Below are 22,826 nucleotides of genomic sequence, written 5' to 3' on the forward strand. Positions count from 1 at the left end.
GCTGAAACGGGCGGAGCAGCAACAAGCTGCATGCAGGTGCAGTCTCTGATTGCTTGGAAAAAGCTCTACAGAGGAGGGGACTTAGATGAGCCGAGGACTTTCAGTCTCAGCAACTGATCTATGGGGCAAAGGCACTCCACCAAGCCTGTGCAGATCGTGTTCTTGCTAATGAGGAGTTAATTCCAACTTGCACAGTGTGATTAACTGCCACCTTGCTCCTGACATCTAATGTGATTTGAGAACCCACTGTTGCGGATCAGGCTCCCTTTAACTGCGCTCCTATTCTTGGGGCACACACAAGGAAGAAGAAAGCAATCTTTTTGTAGCCTCCATCACTTACCATGGCGTTGAGAGACTGGTTGGTAGGCCCCTGTGCAATAATGTACTCGAGGCCGTCGGAGTGCAGGCTGGAAGGCCGGCGGTATTTGAACACAGTGCCAGCTACTCGGAAGTTCTGTGGGTTGTCGATAGCCGAATTCCCATTGAAGAAGAAGCGCCCCGTTTCATCCGCTAGCGCTAAGCAAGGAGACAGAGTGGAGATGAAAGAAAAAGGCATCTTCTTTGCAGGCCCTTGCAGGGGCTAGGGTGCGTGCCTGTTGCATCCTTCTCAGCTGCCCCCCACCTGGAGGGTACGGTGAGAAGGAAGCAACAGCTCACAACGCCCTCCCTGCAACCAGCACCACTCGCAAAAGCAGTGCTGGGCTCCCAGGGGCCAGGGCACAAGTCTATTGCATCCTTCTCAGCTGCCCTCCAGATGCAGGGTGCCGAGAAGGACGCACCAGGGTGCTGTGATGTGCTCCCCCCAAAAAAGCCTGTGCCCCGGGGCGACGGCCCCCTCAGCCCCCCTCCCTCCACGCTACGCCACTGGATAGAGGCTCTCCCAAGTTTTCAGATCTCAGGACAAGCCCTGGATGTGCTAGAGATTACAAAAAGTGTAACTCAGTGGTAGTATTTTGGGGCATGTGCCCTACTACTTTTGTTAAAATATTGTACCAATATTGGTTATATCTGCCATGTGTCCAGGAGCGGGAACCATCAGAGTAGAGGGGTTGGGTGTACTCCACAAATGTATCTTATATTATTTCCCTCCTCCTTCCCCTAGACATAATCTAGGTTAAATAGGCAAGGGACATTTAAGAAAACAACAACAATGCATGCATTGAGAGAGTTTTATTAAGATGCCCCTCTAACTAAAAACATGCTTGGTCAGAACCAATTCATTTGTTTAAAAGTTCTTGATAAAAGGCACTGTAATTTTATGGCTTTCCTCTTCTTTGATGCCACTGAAGCTGAAATCAAGGGATAACATTTGCTCTCAAATAGATTGGTCAAGAACAAAAAAGCCCTCTCGTGAATGCTCTTTAAGGCTTGCATGCAGTAATTAAGTCAGTTAAGCACTCTCCTTGCTGTGCTGCGGGACAAATGTACGCCAGTGGAGCATTTCTGTCCATCGCTTACCAAGGATGTTCTCTGTTTTCCTCCGCTCTATAATGAGGATGTCTGTAGCACCAGCGGGGATGTTGGTGATGAACACATAGCCTAGGAAACAGGAACCAAAGACAAATCAGAAAACCGCAATCAGGGGAACTGGCATTGCTCCATGAAGCAGTTTCTCTGTTTCCACTAGGTCACAGGTGTTCATTGAGTTGAGTGTGTCTGGACCATTTCACACATCGCACAGAGGCAACCCAGGTTTGCCAAAGACTAGATGCTCAATAAGGTACTGCAACCAGTGATTAAATAGTGGTACCTGTAGGATATACATTTTTCATGCATTCATTTTTTAGTTGTATGTTTAGTTTAGCTGTATATTTAGACCTTCTGAGGTATATGTCTGCCTAAACCGGGATCCCCAAACTAAGGCCTGCGGGCCGGATGCGGCCCAATCGCCTTCTAAATCCGGCCCGTGGACGGTCCAGGAATCAGCATGTTTTTACATGAATAGAATGTGTCCTTTTATTTAAAATGCATCTCTGGGTTATTTGTGGGGCCTGCCTGGTGTTTTTACATGAGTAGAATGTGTCCTTTTTAAAAAATGCATCTCTGGGTTATTTGTGGGGCATAGGAATTCGCTCTCCCCCCCCCTAAAAATATAGTCCGGCTCCCCACAAGGTCTGAGGGACAGTGGATCGGCCCCCTGCTGAAAAAGTTTGCTGACCCCTGGGCCCTAAACGGCCTCACCCCCATCGTTCAGCCCAGACACTGAGGTCCAGAGCCGAGGGCCTTCTGGCAATTCCCTCACTGCGAGAAGCAAAGCTACAGGGAACCAGGCAGAGGGCCTTCTCAGTAGTGGCACCCACCCTGTGGAACACCATCCCATCAGATGTCAATGAAATAAACAACTATCTGACTTTTGGAAGACACCTGAAGGCAACCCTGTATCGGGAAATTTTTAATGTCTAACATTTTACAATTTATTATGTGCTGTAAGCCGCCCAGAGTGGCTAGGGAAACCCAGCCAGATGGGTGGGGTATAAATATTATTATTATTATTATTATTATTATTATTATTATTATTATTATTATTATTATTATTATCATCTGCATGGTGAAAGAGAATTGGGGGGGGGGCATTTCTCCACCATGAGAGGGTCCAACATAATGTATGAACTGGGCTGAGCCTAAGTTACCGGGTAAATCTGCCAAGGATTTCTATTCGAAGGATTCTAATTCATGAGCCTTCTAGAACGTGCATATGTGAAACACACGTCTTTTGAGGAGGCTTGCAAAGTGCAGATAATAAAAAGGTAAAGGTAAAGGTCACCAGACAAATTTGACTATGGGGTGAGGCGCTCATCTCTGCTTTCAGGCCGAGGGAGCCAGCGTTTGACCGTGGTCAGCTTTCCGGGTCATATGGCCAGCATGACTAAACCACAATGAGTGCTCACGGAAACACCATTTAGCTTCCTGCCGCAGCAGTACCTATTTATCTGCTCGTGTCGGTACGCTTTTGAACTGCTAGGTTGGCAGAAGCTGGAACAAAGCAACGGGAGCTCAAACCATTGCACACATTTGAACGCCTCTCAGTGAGAGAGCAGGTGTTTTGCATGCATAAGATCCCAGGCACCTGCAGCTTGCAAGCCTGGGAAAGACCTTTGCTTGACTTCATGGAGAGCCTCTGCCAGCCAGAGTGGATAATATGCACTGTGCCGGATGGGTGACTGGCTCAACATAACAGAGGGCAGCAACATATCTATTCTTCATTGCACGTCTCCCTAGGATCCCGATTCCCAATTTGCCCCTTCCTCTTTTTCCTGTGGAATGTTTCCTGGCATCCAACATGCAGCCCAGAGACCTCGCTTATTGCAGGATCCGGGATGCAGGGATTTGAAAACAAGTAAATACTTGTCCTTCAATAGCCCACAAGATACCACTGCCTGCAGCTGGAGAAATCCTACCAAGAGCCCAGAAACAACACAGCACTTTGGGTCTTCTTGAGGCACCATGCCTTCCTGAGCTTTCAGAACAAGTGCAAGCAGACTGAGGATGTGGAAAGAGGGATTCCAACCTGGAAATGGGGCGATATGCCCTAAATCACGGGTGTCAAACACAAGGCCCGGGGGCCAAATCCGGCCCGCCAGACCTCGTCATGTGGCCCGCCGAGCGCCCCAGCCAGCGGGACCCAGCAGTGGGACCTTGCTGCTGAAGCGCCGCGCCAACAAAGCGCCGACAAACAGCTGGGGCCGGGGAAATGCTTTTTGCCCCTGGGTCCCTTCGCGCTCTTTTCTGGCGCTGAATCAAGGTGGCGACCCCCCCTTCCCTTTCTTTCTTCCTCTCTCTCGTTCTTATTCTTTCTTTCCCTCTACTTCCTTCCTTCTTTCTCCCTTTCCGTCTTCTCTCCCTCTTTCTTTTTCTTTCCTTCTTTATTCTCTTCCTTATTTACTACTCTTCTTTCTCTCCCCTCTTTCCTTCCTTCCTTCCTCTCTCCCTCCCACTCCCTCTTTTCTTCCTTCCTTCCTTCCTCCCTCTCTCCCTCCCCTCCCTCTCCCTCTCCCTCTCCCTCTCCCTCTCCCTCTCCCTCTCCCTCTCCCTCTCCCTCTCCCTCTCCCTCTCCCTCTCCTCAGAAACATAGGACTTCTGGCCCTTAAACCCTGGAACCAGGAGAGCAGCTCCAGTGAGTCAACCTCAGCCAGTCCCTTTGGTGAAGGGTGGTGGCTCACTGGCGGAACATCTGTCCTGCATGCAGAAGGACCCCAGCATCTCCAGGTACTAGTAGCACTGCAAAGGTCCTGCATGAAACCCTAGCGAGCCTCCACCACCCAGTGCAGTTACCAAAAATCATTTTTCAATAAATTGTACAATAATTGTACATTTGAATATCTACTTGCCATTATTCTGACTATGTTTCTGCTTTCAGAGCTAGTTATTACTTACATTATTACATAAAACAGTAATAATTGAATGCAGTGACAATAATTTATGATAATAAAGAGTGGACACATAGTCCTACAGATACAACCGGCCCTTTGAGGGTGACCAAACTGCTGATGCGGCCCCCGATGAATTTGAGTTTGACACCCCTGCCCTAAATATAGATTGTTGGGAGGTGTGGTTTTATTTTTATGGCTTCTGTGTTGGTGTCAGTTTTGCGTGCCTTCATTTAAATATAAAAGGCAAAACGATTTGGATCTGCTGCTTTATTTTAACACGGAAATAAATGTCACTGTGCACAAGGAACAGGACTCTAGCCCCATCTAGTGTTGTGATGATCATTGGAAGAATGACCGATTTGTGAGCCTGACTGGACAAACAGTCCCAGCTATCTGTGTTTAAAGGACAGGGAAGGGGGGGGGTGTTTCCCGGTTTCTGTGATTCCACTTCTGCAGAGGTCACTATCTCCTGAAGAATCTGGAGTCCTCCATTTCACCTGTCCCTAATGTTTCCCAGTCCACTCAGAGGGAAAGAAAAACACAGGTAGGATATCGTGCTCACGCAGCATTGCTTCATTTCCACGCAGTGCTTTCTAACCAGCCTTCTGGCTATCCTATCCCTCCGCTCCAAATTGTCATCATCATCAAGCCTTTATTGGCGTCACTTACAAGCATTCAAAATAAATAGGCCAGCGCGATCTTGTCGCCATTTCAACAGTGGTCACTTGCCAAAGGCAAGAGGAGGCAAGCAATCTATTTCACCTCTGTGGGTCTCCAGCAAGGGCAGGGTCCTGTAACTTTGGTGGCAAAAAAATCAAACAGAGGAACTTAGCTACTGTCTTGGTGAGCTCCTGGTCTCTCCCCTGTAATAAGAAGCGTATGACCTCTGTCTCTGGTTTCCATATTGGGTTACATAGTTGGTCTAGAAATTGTTGGTGGAGATCATCATACATTTTACATTTAAGGACCCTGTGAGCTAGAGTTTCCACCAGGTGAGCATCACATGGGCAGATCCTATCTCCTTCTGCCATACCCGCGAACCTACCCCAGAGGAGGTTAGAAGGATTAGAATTGAACCTAGCCAGCGAAAAAGCTCTTCTTTCTTGTATATTTGTAGGTAATTGTAAGGGACGCGGGTGCCTCTGTGGGTTAAACCACAGAGCCTAGGGCTTGCCGATCAGAAGGTTGGCGGTTCGAATCCCCGCGACGGGGTGAGCTCCTGTTGTTCGGTCCCAGCTCCTGCCAACCTAGCAGTTTGAAAGCATGTCAAAGTGCAAGTAGATCAATAGGTACCGCTACAGCAGGAAGGTAAACGGCATTTCTGTGTGCTGCTCTGGTTCGCCAGAAGCAGCTTTGTCATGCTGGCCACATGACCTGGAAGCTGTACGCCGGCTCCCTCGGCCAATAAAGCGAGATTAGCGCCGCAACCCCAGAGTCGGTCACGACTGGACCTAATAGTCAGGGCTCCCCTTTACCCTTTACCTAAGTAATTGTAGGTAATTGAGGTTAAATTCCTGCGCCCAAGAGAGTCGAAAATAAAGAGGGGGACATGTTTTTTCTGCAGCTGAAATTAGTTCCTGGCACTCTATGTCCCACAGCCTAGTTTTTAACATGGCCTTGGTGACTGGAAAAGCCACAGCACCCAGGACATCCTCTGAAAGTCTCCAAATTGTCCTTTACTTCCTTTCCCGCCGATTCCCATAAACTCGTTCAAACTTACACAAAAATCTCACGTTTGGCAAAAGCACAAACACGAAGTGGAGAGTAAAGTCTGTGTGTTTGCAAAAAGATCTTATCGAATTGTTTTAAAAACAGAATCTGAAGGTTTGTTGACGTCATCAACATTCATTTATTAAATTAGTATACCACCCTGCAGCCATAGATTGCAGGGCGTCAGATATTCAGATCCTGAAATTGAGGTCTCTCCTAAGGCAGAATTGCAATCACGTATAAACACATTTAACAAACGCCATCCCAAAGCAGCTTTGGAAAGAAACAATCTGGAGCAGTGCAGAGGTGGGAAAGGGGTGTATAACCCTTCCTCTGCCTCCTGCTTTTCTGCTGAAAATATCTACCACGCTCTAGCTGCTTCCCCCCCTTCACAGGACTGTAGGTGTGTGCTTGCCAGGTAAGCATGCAACTGGAACCCCTTAGGGTGGGAAATGGTGACAACCCCCTAACTTTCCGTAGAAGAAACCAGGCAGGTGAAGGATTAACCAACGCATCCCATTCCTTTGCTTTAAATGGCCCCGTTCTGAAACTGCTTTTCCTTACCAGAAGTTGCCTTTGGGGGGGTTTTGTTGTCCGCTTTTGTATGTAATGTGTAGTTCTGCTCTTAAGCTAACGTGATTTCTCAGTTCTGTCCCACACCTTCTAGCACAAAGGCAGCAAATGGGCTCAGTAGCACCCAAATATCTTTTATGTTAATTCTTTAAGCTCCTTCTTGGTTGTCGCTTTGGCTTCAGGCATGGGGTTTGGGGGGGGGCACCTGCTCTAGCTTAAGCGGCTCTTCTGCCAACTTCCTGAGGGGAAGCAAGAGGGGTACCAAGAAGCAGCGTAGGAAATAGCTCAGTGCTGTTCGCAAAGTGTACCTAAATGTGAGATCCCCTTTCGGAAGCTACCCGAGACACGGTAGCAAGTAGTTCCATCTCCTCCGCATACTTGACACCGATCCATCACCTGGGAAGAGTAGAGGCTTCCATCACACCCTATTGGCTGGAGAGAGAGAAAAGTGGAGGCAGACTTGAGAGTGTGAAAACCTTCCCTGTGAACCTAATCCATACCCCAGACAACAACAACAACAACAACAACAACAACAACAACAACAACAACAATTTATACCCTGCCCATCTGGCTGGGTTTCCCCAGCCACTCTGGGCGGCTTCCAACAGAAATATTAAAATAGACAAATTTCTTAAAGATTAAAAGCTTCCCTAAACAGGGATGCCTTCAGATGTCCTCTAAAAGTCTGGTAGTTGTTTTTCTTTTTGACATCTGGTGGGAGGGCGTTCCACGGGGCGGGTGCCACTACCGAGAAGGCCCTCTGCCTGGTTCCCTGTAACTTCACTCCTCGCATTGAGGGAACCACCAGAAGGCCCTCGGAGCTGGACCTCAGTGTCCGGGCAGAGCGATGGAGGCGGAGATGCTCCTTCAGTTATACAAGCCATCTCTTCTGAACCCCTTTGATCACTTTCCAAATCGAAACACATGGATTGCTGTACATTTGCTCACGTTCTATCCTTTGTACAAAAGACTGTAAGAAGAGTTGTGATGGCTCACACCAAAGGCCCATCTCATCCAGCATGCTGCTCTCACTGTGGCCAAACAGTGACTGCCACGGCCGGAATGTACAAAGAATGTACAGGAATGTACAAAGACAAGGAATGTTCTTACCGTCAACTTTTTATTTAGTATTTACAGAGAGAGGCTTTATAACCCACTCTATTGGATAATGGCATTGTCCCGAGTGAATCTCCACCCTGTCTCTCCCACTTCCTCATTCATGTCCTCTATGGGTGCTGCTATGTGCCCTCTGTCTTTGAGCTCTTTGCTCTCCTACTTTCAAGGCTTGCCGGGTTCTGGGAGATGGAGGGTCTGGAATGCTTTCTAAATACACCGTGTCCGTCAGCTGTTGCCCCCCTGGTGCTTCCTCCTCCTCCTCTCCCTTAATTTCCCAGCTTTTCCCCTCATCTGCCTCCGAGCTGTGACCTCCCTCAAACCCCTGTTGTAATTCTAAACTGACAATGTCCCTGACAATGCCTGTGGGAAGCTCGCAAGCAGGGCATAGGTACAGCAGCGCTCCCCTCAGCCCTTGTGATTCCATGCAACTGATATTCAGAGGCATACTACCTCCAACAGTGGAGGAAGAACACAGCCATTGTGGGTCATTCCTGAGTCCAGGAGGTGGGTCCTCCTTGCAGTGTTTTACCTCGCACTTCCCACTGATGCAGACCCCTTGGTAGGCCCTGTCCTTGCACGATGTGCCATCCTGGGCCCGTGCCATCAGCTGCCTCTCTCCGTTCCTGGTGGTGCACTGGAGATCGCATGGCTTGTTAGAGATGCTGGTGTAATCATCTAGAGCAAAAACACAGGCGAAAACTGGAACACAGGGTGACATGCAGCGGTCCAGGAGAAGAGAGGCAGAAGATGCTCTCCTCTAAGGACCAAAGGGATCATGCTGACTCTGGTGGAGCTTTGTGCAAGCTGGGTGCTAAGGTCAGTTCAATGATTTTAACACCCACTGCCACCCAACTGAGACACTGGGCGATTCTGGGCGAGGAAACCTTGCGGCTGAATTTACGCTACCGACGCAAACAGATGTCGCCATCGCTCCCGCCGCAACCCAGGAATGGCTTTTTCACAGACTAGAGCTACTTTACTCAGAACAGTGATTACTTAATGATGGTAACACATTCTTCAAGCTTTGAAACCCTCTCCCATTGCCTGAATTAAAGAAGCGTAAGCAAGCTAAGAAGGGACCCAGGTGGCGCTGTGGGTTAAACCACTGAGCCTAGGGCTTGCTGATCAGAAGGTCACCGGTTCGAATCCCTAGGACGGAGTGAGCTCCCATCGCTTGGTCCCAGCTCCTGCCAACCTAGCAGTTCGAAAGCACGTCAAAATGCAAGTAGGTAAACGGGAAGGTAAACGGTGTTTCCGTGCGCTGCTCTGGTTCACCAGAAGCGGCTTTGTCATGCTGGCCACATGACCTGGAAGCTATACGCCGGCTCCCTCGGCCAATAATGCGAGATGAGCGCGGAACCCCAGAGTCGGTCACGACTGGACCTAATGGTCAGGGGTCCCTTTACCTTTACCTTTTAAGCAAGCTAAGAAGACTGTGTTATCCCCAGTGACTGATGTTGGAAATGGTCACAATCTTGTTCAAGAATTCCATCTGAGCTTCAGCCTACCACTGTTTCTCTTGCATTTCGTACCGTTTTGGCCCCACCATTAACACTTTCTGTCTAATCCATATATCTAACCCCATGTGTCGTTGCGTGCTGCAGTTTCTAGTCTGCAAAAAGTTAGGTCACAATGAATCTCTTGTCTTTAAAGTATCCGGGGACTTCTGGTGTTTTGGGCCAAGAGTCTTACGGATTTAAACCACAGAGCCTAGGGCTTGTTGATCAGAAGGTCGGCAGTTTGAATCCCCGCGGCGGGGTGAGCTCCCATTGCTCAGTCCCAGCTCCTGCCAACCTAGCAGTTCAAAAGCACATCAGTGCAAGTAGATAAATAGGTACCGCTCCAGCATTTCCGTGTGCTGCTCTGGTTCGCCAGAAGCAGCTTAGTCATGCTGGCCACATGACCCGGAAGTTGTACGCCGGCTCCCTCGGCCAGTAAAGCGAGATGAGCGCCGCAACCCCAGAGTCGTCCGCGACTGGACCTAATGGTCAGGGGTCCCTTTACCTTTTAAGCCTTATAAGTGCAGCAACTTCATCCCAAAGCTTCTGCTGAGTAACTTAGGAAAGGCAAACCTGGGTAGAGAGGCATCCACTGATAGTGCTGCTTCCCAAAGGCCTTGGCGTTGAAACTGGCGCATTGATACTGCTTGAAGCTGGCGGTGTTGGCGGGGCAAAGCTGGAGGGGGAGAGAAACTCAACTCATCACAGAATCCCCTTTCCTCTCAACAAAAGGCAGGCACAGAGTTTTGGGTGGTTCTCTTCTCACTGTATTTGCAAAGGCTCTGAACCTTAAGATTTCAAGCAGTTCGGGGGTTCTAAGATCTCCAGATAAAAAGAAAAAGATTCAGGGCCAAAAAGATTCAGGGCCAAAAAAGAAATGATTCAGGGCCAAAGTAATTCAGGGCCAGCAATGCAATTGCACAATCAGCTTTTTAAAAAGCAAGCCATTGTTGTGAAGGGGGTGGATCGTTTTGGATCCCAGCTGGCAAGGAGGCCCACTGTGGCCTTGATCCAGATGGTACCCTCCATTGAGAAGCAGTTTCCATATGTACCAAAGGGGTGGGTCAGGTTTTCTCTCTCTCTGCTATGCTAAATTACCTTACAGAGTTGTTAATGTAGATAACAGAGGACCATGTGGGCCCCACATGGCTTCTTAGAAGAAGGGTGGGATAAAAATTAAACAAATTCCTTTCTTTCTGAACTCCCTAGAGCAGGCGTCCCCAAACTTCGGCCCTCCAGATGTTTTGGACTACAATTCCCATCTTCCCCAACCACTGGTCCTCTTAGCTAGGGATCATGGGAGTTGTAGGCCAAAACATCTGGAGGGCCGCAGTTTGGGGATGCCTGCCCTAGAGCCTACTGTATGGGTGTCAGGGCACTCACAAATGCTTCCTATAGCACCTGTGGAAGGTCTCTGTAAACAACCCCTCAAAAACCCAAAACGCTTGAGACTGTTCCTTCTTCCCGCTAAGCTAAGTTTGACCAGATCTGCATCATCCGTGCTGAACATACCTCCTGAAACATGCCCATGTTTCACTGGGTAGCAGGATCAGACCACCACCCACCCTTTCCTTCTGAACAGAGGGCTGGTGGAAAAGAGCTTATCTCTGTAAGCGAGTGGGGCAGACCAGCCAGAATGAGACACAAGTACATGATCACCCACCCTCTCGCTCCCCTTCATTCATCCACTACCCATTCATTCATTCATGTTCTCTCTCTGTGTCTATCTCAGTTTAGGGGTGGGCATGTGGCCCTCAGGTTGAAGATTTTGCCCACGTAGTCTAGGAGGATCTAACCTCACTATTCCTTTATATCCCACACACACACACCCAGAATATTTGGGGGGGGGGGGAGGGAATTACTGCCAGATCTTCCGAAGAGTAATCTTTGAGCAGACCTGAGTAACCTTCTGAGGCTGCAATCCTGGGAACAAGCCCCACTCAGTGGCGTTGCAATGGGAGGCGGTAAGTCCCGGGTTCCATGTCTGCGGGGGTGACAAGAAGTCACTCCGCAGAGGCTTGTGACGGCGCGAGCAGCCATCGCGCAGCCGCAGCCACGTGGAGGATACTCCGTTTGCAGCTGCAGCCGCGAACAGAGGATCGCACGGCTGGTGGCAAATCACTAAGTACAACGCATGTGCAGCGTCACACGCATGCGCTGTATATCGCGACACCACACATACGCCCTACATAGCGACATCCGTCACAAGGTCTTCCTTCGCCCCTGGCCCCACTAAACTCACAGGAACTCAATGGCGCTCACTTTTGAGTAGATGCCTATAGGACCGAGCTACAGTTTGCAGCCTGGCTAGCCCAATAACACGTTCTCAAGTTCCATACATATTGATGCCTAGATATAGATAGTAGTAACCAACCACTTGCTAGTTGAATTCTATGTGATTTCATGCTCATACCAGCAGGGGCGGAGGAAGGGGGCGGTGGGGGCGGTCCGCCCTGGGTGTCATCACTGAGGGGGGGTGACATTCGGCGCGCCGCCCACCCGCGACTCCCAAGCCTTCCCTCAAGCCGTCGGGGGAAGGGGCGGAGCTGTGTCTCCTTGCCGGCGGCCTTCCCCCCTTCATTTTGACAGCTCGGGGGAGGCTTGGGAGTCGTGGGCAGGTGGCGCACCGTTGCACCCCGCTCCTGGGCTGCTTCGGGGGGGGCTCCCCTGAGCTGTCAAAAGGAAGAGGGAAGGGAGGAAGGCTGCTAGCAAAGCGGTGCAGCTCCCTCCCTTACCTTCCAAGTCCCGGACTGCAGAATCCGGGACCGGAAGCCGTGTGACACCGGAAGTTGCGTCGGCGTAACTTCCGGTGTCGCTTTGCTCTTCTATGGGCACAAAAAATGGCCACCGCCGGCTTCAAAAGTAGCTTCTACGCATGACCGAAAGTGCGTTGACGCAACTTCCGGTGTCGCCCCGCCCATCTATGGGCACCAAAATGGCCGCCGCCGAAACCGGAAGTCGCATCTACGCACTTCCGGTGATGCGTAGATGCGACTTTTGAAGCCGCATATAATAACGGAGAAAAACGGGAGACGAAGTGATACGGGGGACCACCGGGAAAAGATAAGTAAAAACGGGGGTTTCCCGGGGAAAATGGGAGACTTGGCAGCTATGCTCCCTCCCCCCCCCCCACGCCAAGGAAGCGGCCCGCCATGGGCAGCTTGCTCCACCCCCCCCATGGGCGTCTCGCCCCCTGGGATGTTCATCCCGCCCCCATGGTTCCGCCCCCAGGTGCACAGCATGTGCGCCACTCCGGGTGCCGGAGCAGGTAGTGCCACGTCTCCCCAGCAGCCCACAGAAAGAATCCATGTCTAAATAAGTATCCAGAAGACTTGATCTTACCTGCTGCTGGCACAGTTGGTAGTGCTTGGACTGACCCAGGCACATGCTACTATTTGTCCCCTGAGAAACTTGCAGCCTGCAAGAGAAAAAAGCAGGTTTCTTGTGGAGGTTTTTGCTTCCCGGACTCAGGGGCCCCATAGCCCAGGCATAGGCAAACTCGGCCCTCCAGATGTTTGGGGACTACAACTCCCATCATCCCTGACCACTGGTCCCGTTAGCGAGGGATCATGGGAGTTGTAGTCCCAAAACATCTAGGGGGCCGAGTATGCCTATGCCTGCCGTAGCCTCTCTTTCTATGCAGGGTTTGAAACTCCATTGCAACACCCGTAACAATTTCTGTTGCCCTTCTTTGTCAGTTTGCTCCTCCTATCATGCACAACCAAGAAGTGGAGAGGAGAAGCAATCGTCTCCAAGACTGGGATGGGTGTAAGGACTCCCATTCCTGGGCTTAAATCTGAGTTCATTAGAGCTCCCAGAACCTGCTTTCGGTCCTGGAACATGTTCAAAGTGCCTCTGAACATGTGCAGAGTGCAAAGATGGAAAGATACGGCAGTGCAAAGATGGAAAGATACGGCCTTGCCCACTGTAGAGGAATGGCTGATTAAAAAACGATTGCACTTGGCGGAGACGGCAAAGTTAACATGTTTAATTAGAGAAAAATCATTACTGATGTTTCTTAAGGATTGGAAATTTCTTCTGGACTTTTTGCGTGAGAAAGAGAAAATTAACTTGTAATATCTGGATTTGAAGACTGAAAAAAATACTGGTGTATAGAAGATAGAACGGTTGGATTTTAATGAATGAATACTATATTTGGCTGCAGGAAATCCTTCTATCTTTTCTTCTCTCTCTTTAGGTTTTTCTTTTTCTTTTCTTTTCTACTTTCTGCCCTTTTTCTTTTTTATATATGATGGTATTATAGAAAGATAATCTGTAATGGATATGTATTTCTGTATATCTTTGAATATCAATAAATAACTTTTTTTTTTAAAGGAACATGTGCAGAGTGCTGTTTTCTCAGCATTCAATAACCCCAGCCAGCACTCATGCATGCTGCAATTAACTTTTCTGCTGCTCCAGAGAAGCGAACACGGAGCAATGGATTCAAACTACAAGAAAGAAGATTCCACCTAAACATTAGGAAGAACTTCCTGACAGTAAGAGCTGTTCAGCAGTGGAATTTGCTACCAAGGAGTGTGGTGGAGTCTCCTTCTTTGGAGGTCTTTAAGCAGAGGCTTGACAGGCATATGTCAAGAATGCTTTGATGGTGTTTCCGGCTCGGCAGGGGGTTGGACTGGATGGCCCTTGTGGTCTCTTCCAACTCTACGATTCTATGATTCTAAAGGTGACTTGGGAGTTACTAAATGTGTGTCATCTCTAGACAGGCACAAGAAGTAGCACAGCTTCTCTTGGAAAATGCCTGTAACTACCAAAAGCAACTACCAAAAAAAGAAAACCCCGCAGCCCAACACTCCAAACCCGCTGGCCCCTGAAAAAGCACAGCTTTCCAAAACAACCATCATTACTGGCCCTAGATCTATGGACTCCTTTAGAGCAGACTTCCTGGTCTGAAGTCGGGAGGCTGTAAGGCTCAGCTCTGAAGGACTGGGTGGTAGACCAGGGGCAGAAAGACAGAAGCCTCCTTCAAGCGCCTGGCTTTGTGTAGCTTCTTTTCATAGTTCCGTTGCATGAATTCAGCCGGGCTTTGATGCACAAACCTACCCCTCCCCTCCTTGAGCGAATACTGTCATTACATTCCGTAGAGTGCGCATAGATAGATTTTTCTTTAACGGGGTGAGTGGAGCTGTTAGCTGCAGAGTCGGGTTTGCTGTTTTTAAGAGAGACACTGGGGTGCCTTGTTAACGGCGCCGTTTATTCCAAAGTATGTTTGAGAATCCTGCCATCTCCAGACGGAAGGCACCTCGGCATCTCTGGACCCCAATTATGCAGCCAGCCAGCCCACATAAAAGAAGTTTTCCCCACCTTTCCTTTTGACGGAAGGAAAGGAGGGGGGGGCCTTGATCAGGCTTCCTCTGCTCAGAAGTGCGTTCATGCAGAATAGAAATGAGGGATTTCTTTCGGAGGGGTGTGTGTTTTAGGCAAAGCATAGCGAGTTCTTGGTTGGCAGCCCTCATTAGCGTCATGGGATCTGGAGTAGCAGGTTCAAAGAGGTGCCTCTCTCCAAGGGGTTTCATTCAGCTCTTTTGAGAGGAGGCAGGGGCTTCTGCAAAGCCCTCGCGAGCCAATTCTGGACGGGGATTTGAGTGGGCGGGCCGGGGACGAGGACGCGGATGGAATTCATGAGAACGAAATCTGTCATCATCATTGTGCAACGCTGCCCCCCCTTCCCTTTCAGGATGTTAGTTGTTGTACCTCAGGAGGATGAATAGAGCAGCCGGCAGGGACCCTGGGAATACAATGATATTCAAAGGAGAAGGGAGGCGCAAAATAAGAACGGAGAGGAAATGAGAGAAACTGGGCCAAACACAAAGAAGGGGGGACTCAGTGAGAACCTCGGCTGCCGGCAACTTTTCCCTTTCCTTCTCATAGAATCATAGAGTTGGAAGAGACCACAAGGGTCATCAACCCCCTGCCAAGCAGGAAACACCATCAAAGCATTCTTGACATATGCCCGTCAAGCCTCTGCTTAAAGACCTTCAAAGAAGGAGACTCCACCACACTCCTTGGTAGCAAATTCCACTGCTGAACTGCTCTTACTGTCAGGAAGTTCTTCTTCTCTGCCCTTTTTACTGCGGTGGCGACAACAGCTTCAGCTATTTGTCTCAATCTTTGTGCCGAGCTGGTACTTACCTCTGCCGTAAGCAGTGCCTCTCGCGGGACGTCACCCCTCCTCCACAGGTGCGCGAGCAGGTAGACCAGGAGCCCCATTCCCCCCACCACTTGGTGACCTCTTCATTCCAGGTACCGGCTCCTTCTGGTGCCTCCCTACTGTCCTGACAAAAACAGGAAATGGTTAGCATGGGACCTCCATCCCTGCGTGTTCTCCTATAACCACACAGCTCTGCTGCTTTTCATATACACCTGCATTTTGAGCTGGCCGTTTTTTCGTTTAATTTTTGTGGGCGGCAAGTGCTCTTTCTTATCTGGTCGAGACTGAATGGCGCCACTCGAGAACGCTTGCTGCATGCCCTGCATTTTGCTTAATTTCATTTTTTTTTAAAAAAAACTATTTATTCACTTTTCCAATTAAACAATATAAAGAACAAAACAACATACATGCATACACACAAACACATACAAAAACAAAACCTCATAATTATATCATTTCTTTCTCATCTCATCTCTTTTTTTGCTCTGCCGAGCTCTGACCTCCCTCCCTCCCTTCATACGGCTTTATTATTCCACTCCTATCTCACAGTCCCTTTTATATATTCAGTCTCGTTTCGTAGGATTTATCTCAGTCCTGCAAGTGTCTTTAAACTTGTACAGTTTTTCTCCATATAGTCAATAAATTTACTCCACTCTCTCTGGAACTTTGTCTCTCCCTGGTTTCGGATCCCGCAAGTCAACTTAGCCAGTTCAGCATAGTCCATCATTTTTGTCTGCCACTCCTCAATAGTTGGTACATCTTGTGTTTTCCACTTTTGGGCTACGGTTGTAGCATACATAAAAAGTCTCTGATCCCTCTTAGTAATCTCCTTTCCCATTAGTCCCAATAAAAATGCTTCGGGTTTTTTGGTGAAAGTATACTTAAACATCTTTTTCAACTCATTATATATCCTTTCCCAAAATCTTTTCACCGCTTCACATGTCCACCACATATGATAAAATTGCCCTTCTTTCTCTTTACATTTCCAGCATTCTTTACTACTTGTCCTAAACATTTTGCTTAATTTTATGACATATTCTGAGTTCCCCTGCTGCGGAACTTTGGCTTTTATAGTTTGGGTCCCATTTGCCCTGTGCTTTTAAAGCTTTTAAAGAACTCTCAGCTCTCAGCACTTTTAACAAACTACAGTTCCCAGGACACTCTGGGTGGGGGAAGGTAGGAAAAAACAAAAACAGATTGTTTTTTTCCGAAACTCCCATAATGCTTGCTGCTCTGATTCAGCTGTGGATTAAATTATTTGTCCATAACTCCATAACTTTATGCTGGTATTCTCAGTCTGCCCTCTTTCAAGCCTTGCCCAAGATTTGCTGCCTTCGGTGGAGAAATACATACATGCAGTATTGCATAGTACCCAATTTGTTTTGGCACCTGAAGCAGAAAATCTCAGTCACCTCTGGCAGGAAAAGTGCAACAAACTATATTTTAAGCTTTTTTTTTTTTACCCTTTCCTGAAACCCAAAATCTACCAGAGGCAGCCATCTCACTCTGCCTAATGGTAGAACTGGTCCCATGATTCATTGTGCAGGATAATACAGACGATTCATTGTGCAGGATAATACAGACAACTAAGCTATTCTTAAGATGAGAGTGTTTCACACCATGGCAGTTTGGTTATCCACTCAACTTGTCACGGGCTCAATGGGTAAGAGTGACATTTGGTTACCAATCTGCAAGGGATTATCAGAAATCCGAGACTTCGCTCCTACTTCTTGAACACTCCAAGAAAACATGGCAACTGGGTGTACCAGTTTGTAATCCGTGTTTGTCAAAGTACACCTGTAAATGTGATGTGGGACAGTTTGGCTTCAAACACATTGTAGGCATGTCCCAAGGAGCCATGGCCATCCACTGTTCCTAGCCCCGTGTCCTGAGTATTTTGAAGTTTACATGCATCCTAGCCATGGTAAAAAGCGTGAAACAGCACCAAATTCTTCCGCAAACCAAAATATGTTTGTCTGGGTCCTTCTGTCTTTCGAGGTCGGGCTCATGTCTCCTTTCAGAAAAGCTCAATTGCATCAGACAATGAGGAGTGGGTAGAAGCCCCTTGCATATAAAGGAATGGAAGAATATGTCCACAGGGCAGTGTCCCAAACTCCCCATTGTTCTAGGCGCATTTTGCGACAGGGAATTTCATTAGTGCGAGCAGTTTGAGCTCTGGACGCAGTACTGCACCTAAGATTTTAGATTAAAACTGCAGAGTGGAAGGAAAGGAGGACCTTTTTCTGCCTCCCCACTTCCAGTTACTCTCTGGAGACTGGAGAAGAGGCCCTCTTAAGAATATTATGGGGGTGGGCAGAGGAAGACTAGATCATGTGAAAAATGAACATAATATTTTAGCTGCAGTTCATTCATTTTCGGCTTTGTATTCTTGTTATAAAAAAGCGTGCCTAGACATTCCGTTGTTGCGCCCGTGTCCTTGGTTTAAGGTGCCATTTTGCTCCTAGCTTTCATATCTCTGTTTCTAACCCTGCCACAGTGGGAACATACAGAGCACAATAATTAAGGCGAACTGTGTGCCAATACTGAACCAATATTGAGAAACTGCTTAGTTGAAAGATTGAAGAATCCCTGTGCAGCACAGGACGAGCCTTTCTAATTAGCTATTTGTAAAGACAGGGACCCAGGTGGCACTGTAGGCTAAACCACTGAGCCTAGGGCTTGTTGATCAGAAGGTTGGCGGTTCGAATCCCTGTGACAGGGTGAGCTCCCGTTGCTTGGTCCCAGCTCCTGCCAACCTAGCAGTTCGAAAGCACATCAAAATGCAAGTAGATAAATAGCAACCGCTATAGCGGGAAGGTAAACGGCGTTTCCATGTGCTGCTCTGGTTTGCCAGAAGCGGCTTTGTCATGCTGGCCACATGACCTGGAAGCTGTACGCCGGCTCCCTCGGCCAATAATGCGAGATGAGTGCCACAACCCCAGAGTCGGTCACGACTGGACCTAATGGTCAGGGGTCCCTTTACCTTTACCTAAAGACAGATAATCTGCTGTGTCTATCCATTGTGATTGCCACTCACAGAGGCCACCTTGCACTTCTGTTTGAGTTACTGCTCTGAGCATGCCTCTTCCCAGAGGCACTTCTACAGCAGCAACTCGCACAGAGGTGCAACATAATACCTCCGCATGTGCGTTTAGGAAGGCAAGATCCGTAGCAAAGTAAGTATTTTGTGGAACAGCGGGGAAGTGTGCATCCAATTTATTTCAGGCGAAGAGTGTGTCTCGGCTGCAGAAGTTTGCGGCACGGTGGTAAAAGAGAACATAGGCCTCATTTGAGAGGGGACGACAGCCCCTCCCGTCCTAGACGTGGAGAGAGATGTCTCCCTCTGGCTATTCACAGTGAGGAAACGGCAAAGGGCTTCCTCGCAAGCCTCTGAGAAACAGGGCCACAATGGCTTCAGTGACCCGTGAAATATGGGAGGCTCAGGCAAACTGATTGAAGTTAGTGGGGGGGCAGGGTTGCCTCCCCCGTTTAGAATAGCAGAGGAGTAGAGCTTGCTGGCCTGGCCTCTGAATGGGTGTTCTGTAATAATGAGGAGGATTTGACAGAGTTTTTACAGCTGCGGGGAGACAAGTGTTATTAAAGAGCACAGAGCTCTAATTAGAGCTTCTCTGTCAGGTCTGAAGGTGTGTCTTTGCCTCCCTCCCCAAATGAATGGCCCACACCTGCTGTTAATGGGGAAATGGCAGGGGGAAAGGAGGGGTGCTTAAGGCTAGCAGTTCAGTTTATCCCAGAGACAGAAGGTCCAAAAAATGGGGGGGGGGGTTCTGCTGCTTAAAAAAAAACCCATCAACCTCAGTTCTTCTTTCCAAGGCAAGTGGTTTGCAGCTGAGGTTTCACTTTATCCAAATATCAAAACGTCTACCGCACGAGACTCAGCCCAGCAGAACATGCCCAACTGATGCGATTTAGAGTGGGTTATGTTTGGACCACTGCTAAGGCATTCTCAGCAGCGGCACCCCCACTGTGGAGCCCCTTCCCAAGGAAAGGTGGGCACTCCCCCTCCTCACCTGCCTTCATGAAGCATGTAAATACTTTTTATAAAAAAATGTTTCCAGGATTGGCCAATAGTATTATACAGTATTAAGTTTTTCACTCCTGGTTTTTAACGGCTATCTACAATGATTTGAATTGTTTCATATAAAATGATTGTTGCGAGCTGCCCTGGGCAAAAAAAAGGAGGTGAAAATCAAATCAAATCAAATCAAAATGCTAGTAGATAAATAGGAACCGCTACAGCGGGAAGGTAAACGGCGTTTCCATGTGCTGCTCTGGTTTGCCAGAAGCGGCTTTGTCATGCTGGCCACATGACCTGGAAGCTATACGCCGGCTCCCTCGGCCAATAATGCGAGATGAGCGCGCAACCCCAGAGTCGGTCACGACTGGACCTAATGGTCAGGGGTCCCTTTACCTTTACCTTTAAAATAGGGTATGTGGAAGCTGGAGCAATGAAAGTGCATGGATTTGGTCCTGCATGTGAACCTCCCTTCCATAGAGTTTTCTTACCACAAGTGGCTGTACCAACCACACACCATCTAAGTCAGTCCCGGGATCCCATGCGACAGCACAGGAGGTGCTGGAGCACAAGACTTTGGTTATGTGTGCATGCAATCCAACCGTTGTGCTGCAGCAAGGCTGTCTGCAAGAGGGATCCAGTGGAGTGGGCTTCTTGGTACAGCCACTTATCTGGGAATCACATGCACATAATGCAGTGAAAATATGGATACAGTGGGAAGTTTGCATAGCACTGTAGTCTTGGGTCCTCCCCACCTGTGCATTGCCCTCTTTGCCACATAATGTATTTAGGATCAGGATACTGGACGGTCCAGATGTCAGCGTTCCCAACTCGCATTAAGGGCTACAGCTTCCTCTGGATTCTGTTAGCCTATTATCCAAACCAGGCTTTGCTCTTCTCCAAGTCTCTAACTCAAATGCAATACAAATGCAGGGTATCATCATCATCATCATCATTATTATTAATTATTGTTATTATTATTATTTTTAAAAACCCTCCTGTACGTTTTTTCCATCCGGCATTAACGTTATTCACACGTGAGCAAAAACAGCCGGAGAGGATCAGAGGCTGTTGCTTTGTGCCATGTGTTAAAAACGCCTCCACTTCAAAGGGAAGACGACTTGGTTGCTGAATCGGCCAAGGGGAAAGTAAGAAGGGGGTCTCTCCGGAGCCAAACGAAATCCTAGCAGGGGACTTTTCAAAGCATTTCGCCTTCCTGGTCTCCTAATCCCTTGGGAATCCAAAGCAGCAAAGGGAGTGGCTGGCGCAAACTGCCATCCGTTCTTCCCCTCTTCCTGCTTAAATTCGGGATAAAATAATCTCTGGCTTGGAGAGGGGGTGGTTTTCTGGGGCGAGGAAGAGAGGGAGACCAACAACAAACAACAAAACAAAACAACATGTCAGACTTTGGTGATAAAGCGGCTGGGAAAAGGAAGGCGCGCGCTGGGGCGCATTTATTTTCGGTTCCCAGGCCCTGGGCGCGGTAGCCAGCGGCTGTGAGCCGACTGCGTTTGCCCTCCCCAGTCCCGGCGGCTGAGCTGGCCAAAGTAGCCAGCTGCCCCCTGGCAAGTCGCCTCGCAGAGGATCCCCCGGGGAGGGCGCACCAACTCTGAGAGAGGACCCGGGCGCCCGGCAGCCGGCGGCGCCCAGGCTCCCCGTGTCCCTGGCGGTAGCCACCAGCCCCCTTACCTTAGCGCCCAGGGCGCCAGCCAGCAGCAGAAGCAGCGACGGCGCGGCAAGGAGCCGGCGGGCAGAGCAGGCGGGAGGCGCGGCCATCGTGCGCGCTGCTAGAGCTCCATGGGCAGGCAGGAGGCGGCGGCGGCAGCAGCAAAGCCCCGGCGGCAGCGGCGAGAGGAGCCGCCTGCGCGCAAACCTGCATGGCCGAGCGAGTAATTAATGGCTTTCCAACCTGTCGGGCGGCGGCGAGAGCGCGGCGCGCAACCCGGCGGCTCCTGGGCGGCTGTGATTGACAAGGCGACCTGAGAGCCACCCAAAGACGCGGGCGGCAGCCAGGGGGGCGGAAGGAGGGAGCCGGAGGCGGGGGGAGCTGTGTGAGCCCCGAGCGAGTCCTCGCTCTGCAAAGGGAGACAAAGGAGCCCGGCTTAGCAGCAGCATCCTTCCTGCTGCGGCTTCTGATCCTCTCCTGGGGGAGGAAGAAGAGCGCGCGGTGGGGGTCACATCCGTTCCACCGGAGAGGGGGGGTTCCTTAACCATTCCCCCCCTAGGAAAGTGGGGTAATAATTGGACTTTTCCTTGGGATCCGACGCGTGCAGGCTTCCGAGTTAAACAGAGCTCTTTGTCACCAGCGCATCCTTCCCTAATTCTAAAACAGTGGCTCTCAAACTTTTCCTCCGCGAGGCACACTGTCGGAATAGATATTTGTTCGCGCCATGCCAACTTCTTTTATTGGGAAGAAATAAGCAGAGGTTTTTAAGCTTTTAAGCAGAGGTTGGGTAACCAACTGTCATGGATGCTTTAGCTGAGATTCCTGCATTGCAGGGGGTTGGACTAGATGACCCTCGGGGTCCCAGCCAACTCTAAGATTCTATGATTATATGAAATACATTGGGAAACCAAAAGAAGCCACTCCTAGCGGTGCTCAAGTCGTCTCCAGCACTCTGTTTGAACTGTGACGATTCTGGATCACAACTAGGATTGTCTGCAGTGTCACTTAATGTTCCTGATGTCCTTTTTTTAAAAAAAAAATCCCTTTTCTGAAAAAAAATATATTAAAAAGTGTTTTGATACTATACAATACTACACTGAAATGCTTGTTTTGTCCTTGAATCTTCCCAACCCAGTTGCCATCCTCTCATGTCAGCTGCTGCCCCATTTGAGTAACACTGTTCTGAGATAGCCACCACTGGAACAGCGGGTCTGTTGTGGATTCAATTATTGTAGGACCCTGTTCAGCAAGATGACCTTAACAGATTAGACAACTGGGCCAAAGCAAACAAGATGAATTTTAACAGGGAGAAATGTAAAGTATTACACTTGGGCAAAAAAAAATGAAAGGCACAAATACAGGATGGGTGACACCTGGCTTGAGAGCAGTACATGTGAAAAGGATCTAGGAGTCCTGGTAGACCACAAACTTGACATGAGTCAACAGTGTGATGCAGCAGCTAAAAAAGCCAGTGCAATTCTGGGCTACATCAATAGGAGTATAGCATCTACATCAAGGGAAGTAATAGTACCACTGTATTCTGCTCTGGTCAGACCTCACATGGAGTACTGTGTCCAGTTCTGGGCACCACAGTCCAAGAAGGATACTGACAAGCTGGAACGTGTCCAGAGGAGGGCAACCCAAATGGTCAAAGGCCTGGAAACGATGCCTTATGAGGAACGGCTTA

The 22,826-nt window shown here is 49.0% G+C and overlaps 1 protein-coding gene across 1 annotated transcript in view; it reads right to left on the reverse strand.

The window, feature by feature from the left end:
• LOC118088948 (ADAMTS-like protein 2) overlaps positions 1 to 21,249 on the reverse strand; it is a 38,870-nt gene extending 17,621 nt beyond the window's left edge. The window contains exons 1-8 of the mRNA XM_035123192.2: positions 21,163 to 21,249; positions 15,422 to 15,564; positions 12,611 to 12,686; positions 9,842 to 9,944; positions 8,299 to 8,444; positions 6,962 to 7,085; positions 1,459 to 1,539; positions 341 to 516 (exon numbers count right to left, since the gene is read on the reverse strand). Of these exons, the coding sequence (XP_034979083.2) occupies positions 341 to 516; positions 1,459 to 1,539; positions 6,962 to 7,085; positions 8,299 to 8,444; positions 9,842 to 9,944; positions 12,611 to 12,686; positions 15,422 to 15,564; positions 21,163 to 21,249 (936 nt within the window). The remainder of the gene's footprint in view (positions 1 to 340; positions 517 to 1,458; positions 1,540 to 6,961; positions 7,086 to 8,298; positions 8,445 to 9,841; positions 9,945 to 12,610; positions 12,687 to 15,421; positions 15,565 to 21,162) is intronic.
• Positions 21,250 to 22,826: the final 1,577 nt, after the last annotated feature.

The sequence above is a fragment of the Zootoca vivipara genome, chromosome 7 (genome assembly GCF_963506605.1).
Source record: "Zootoca vivipara chromosome 7, rZooViv1.1, whole genome shotgun sequence".
NCBI lineage: Eukaryota > Metazoa > Chordata > Lepidosauria > Squamata > Lacertidae > Zootoca > Zootoca vivipara.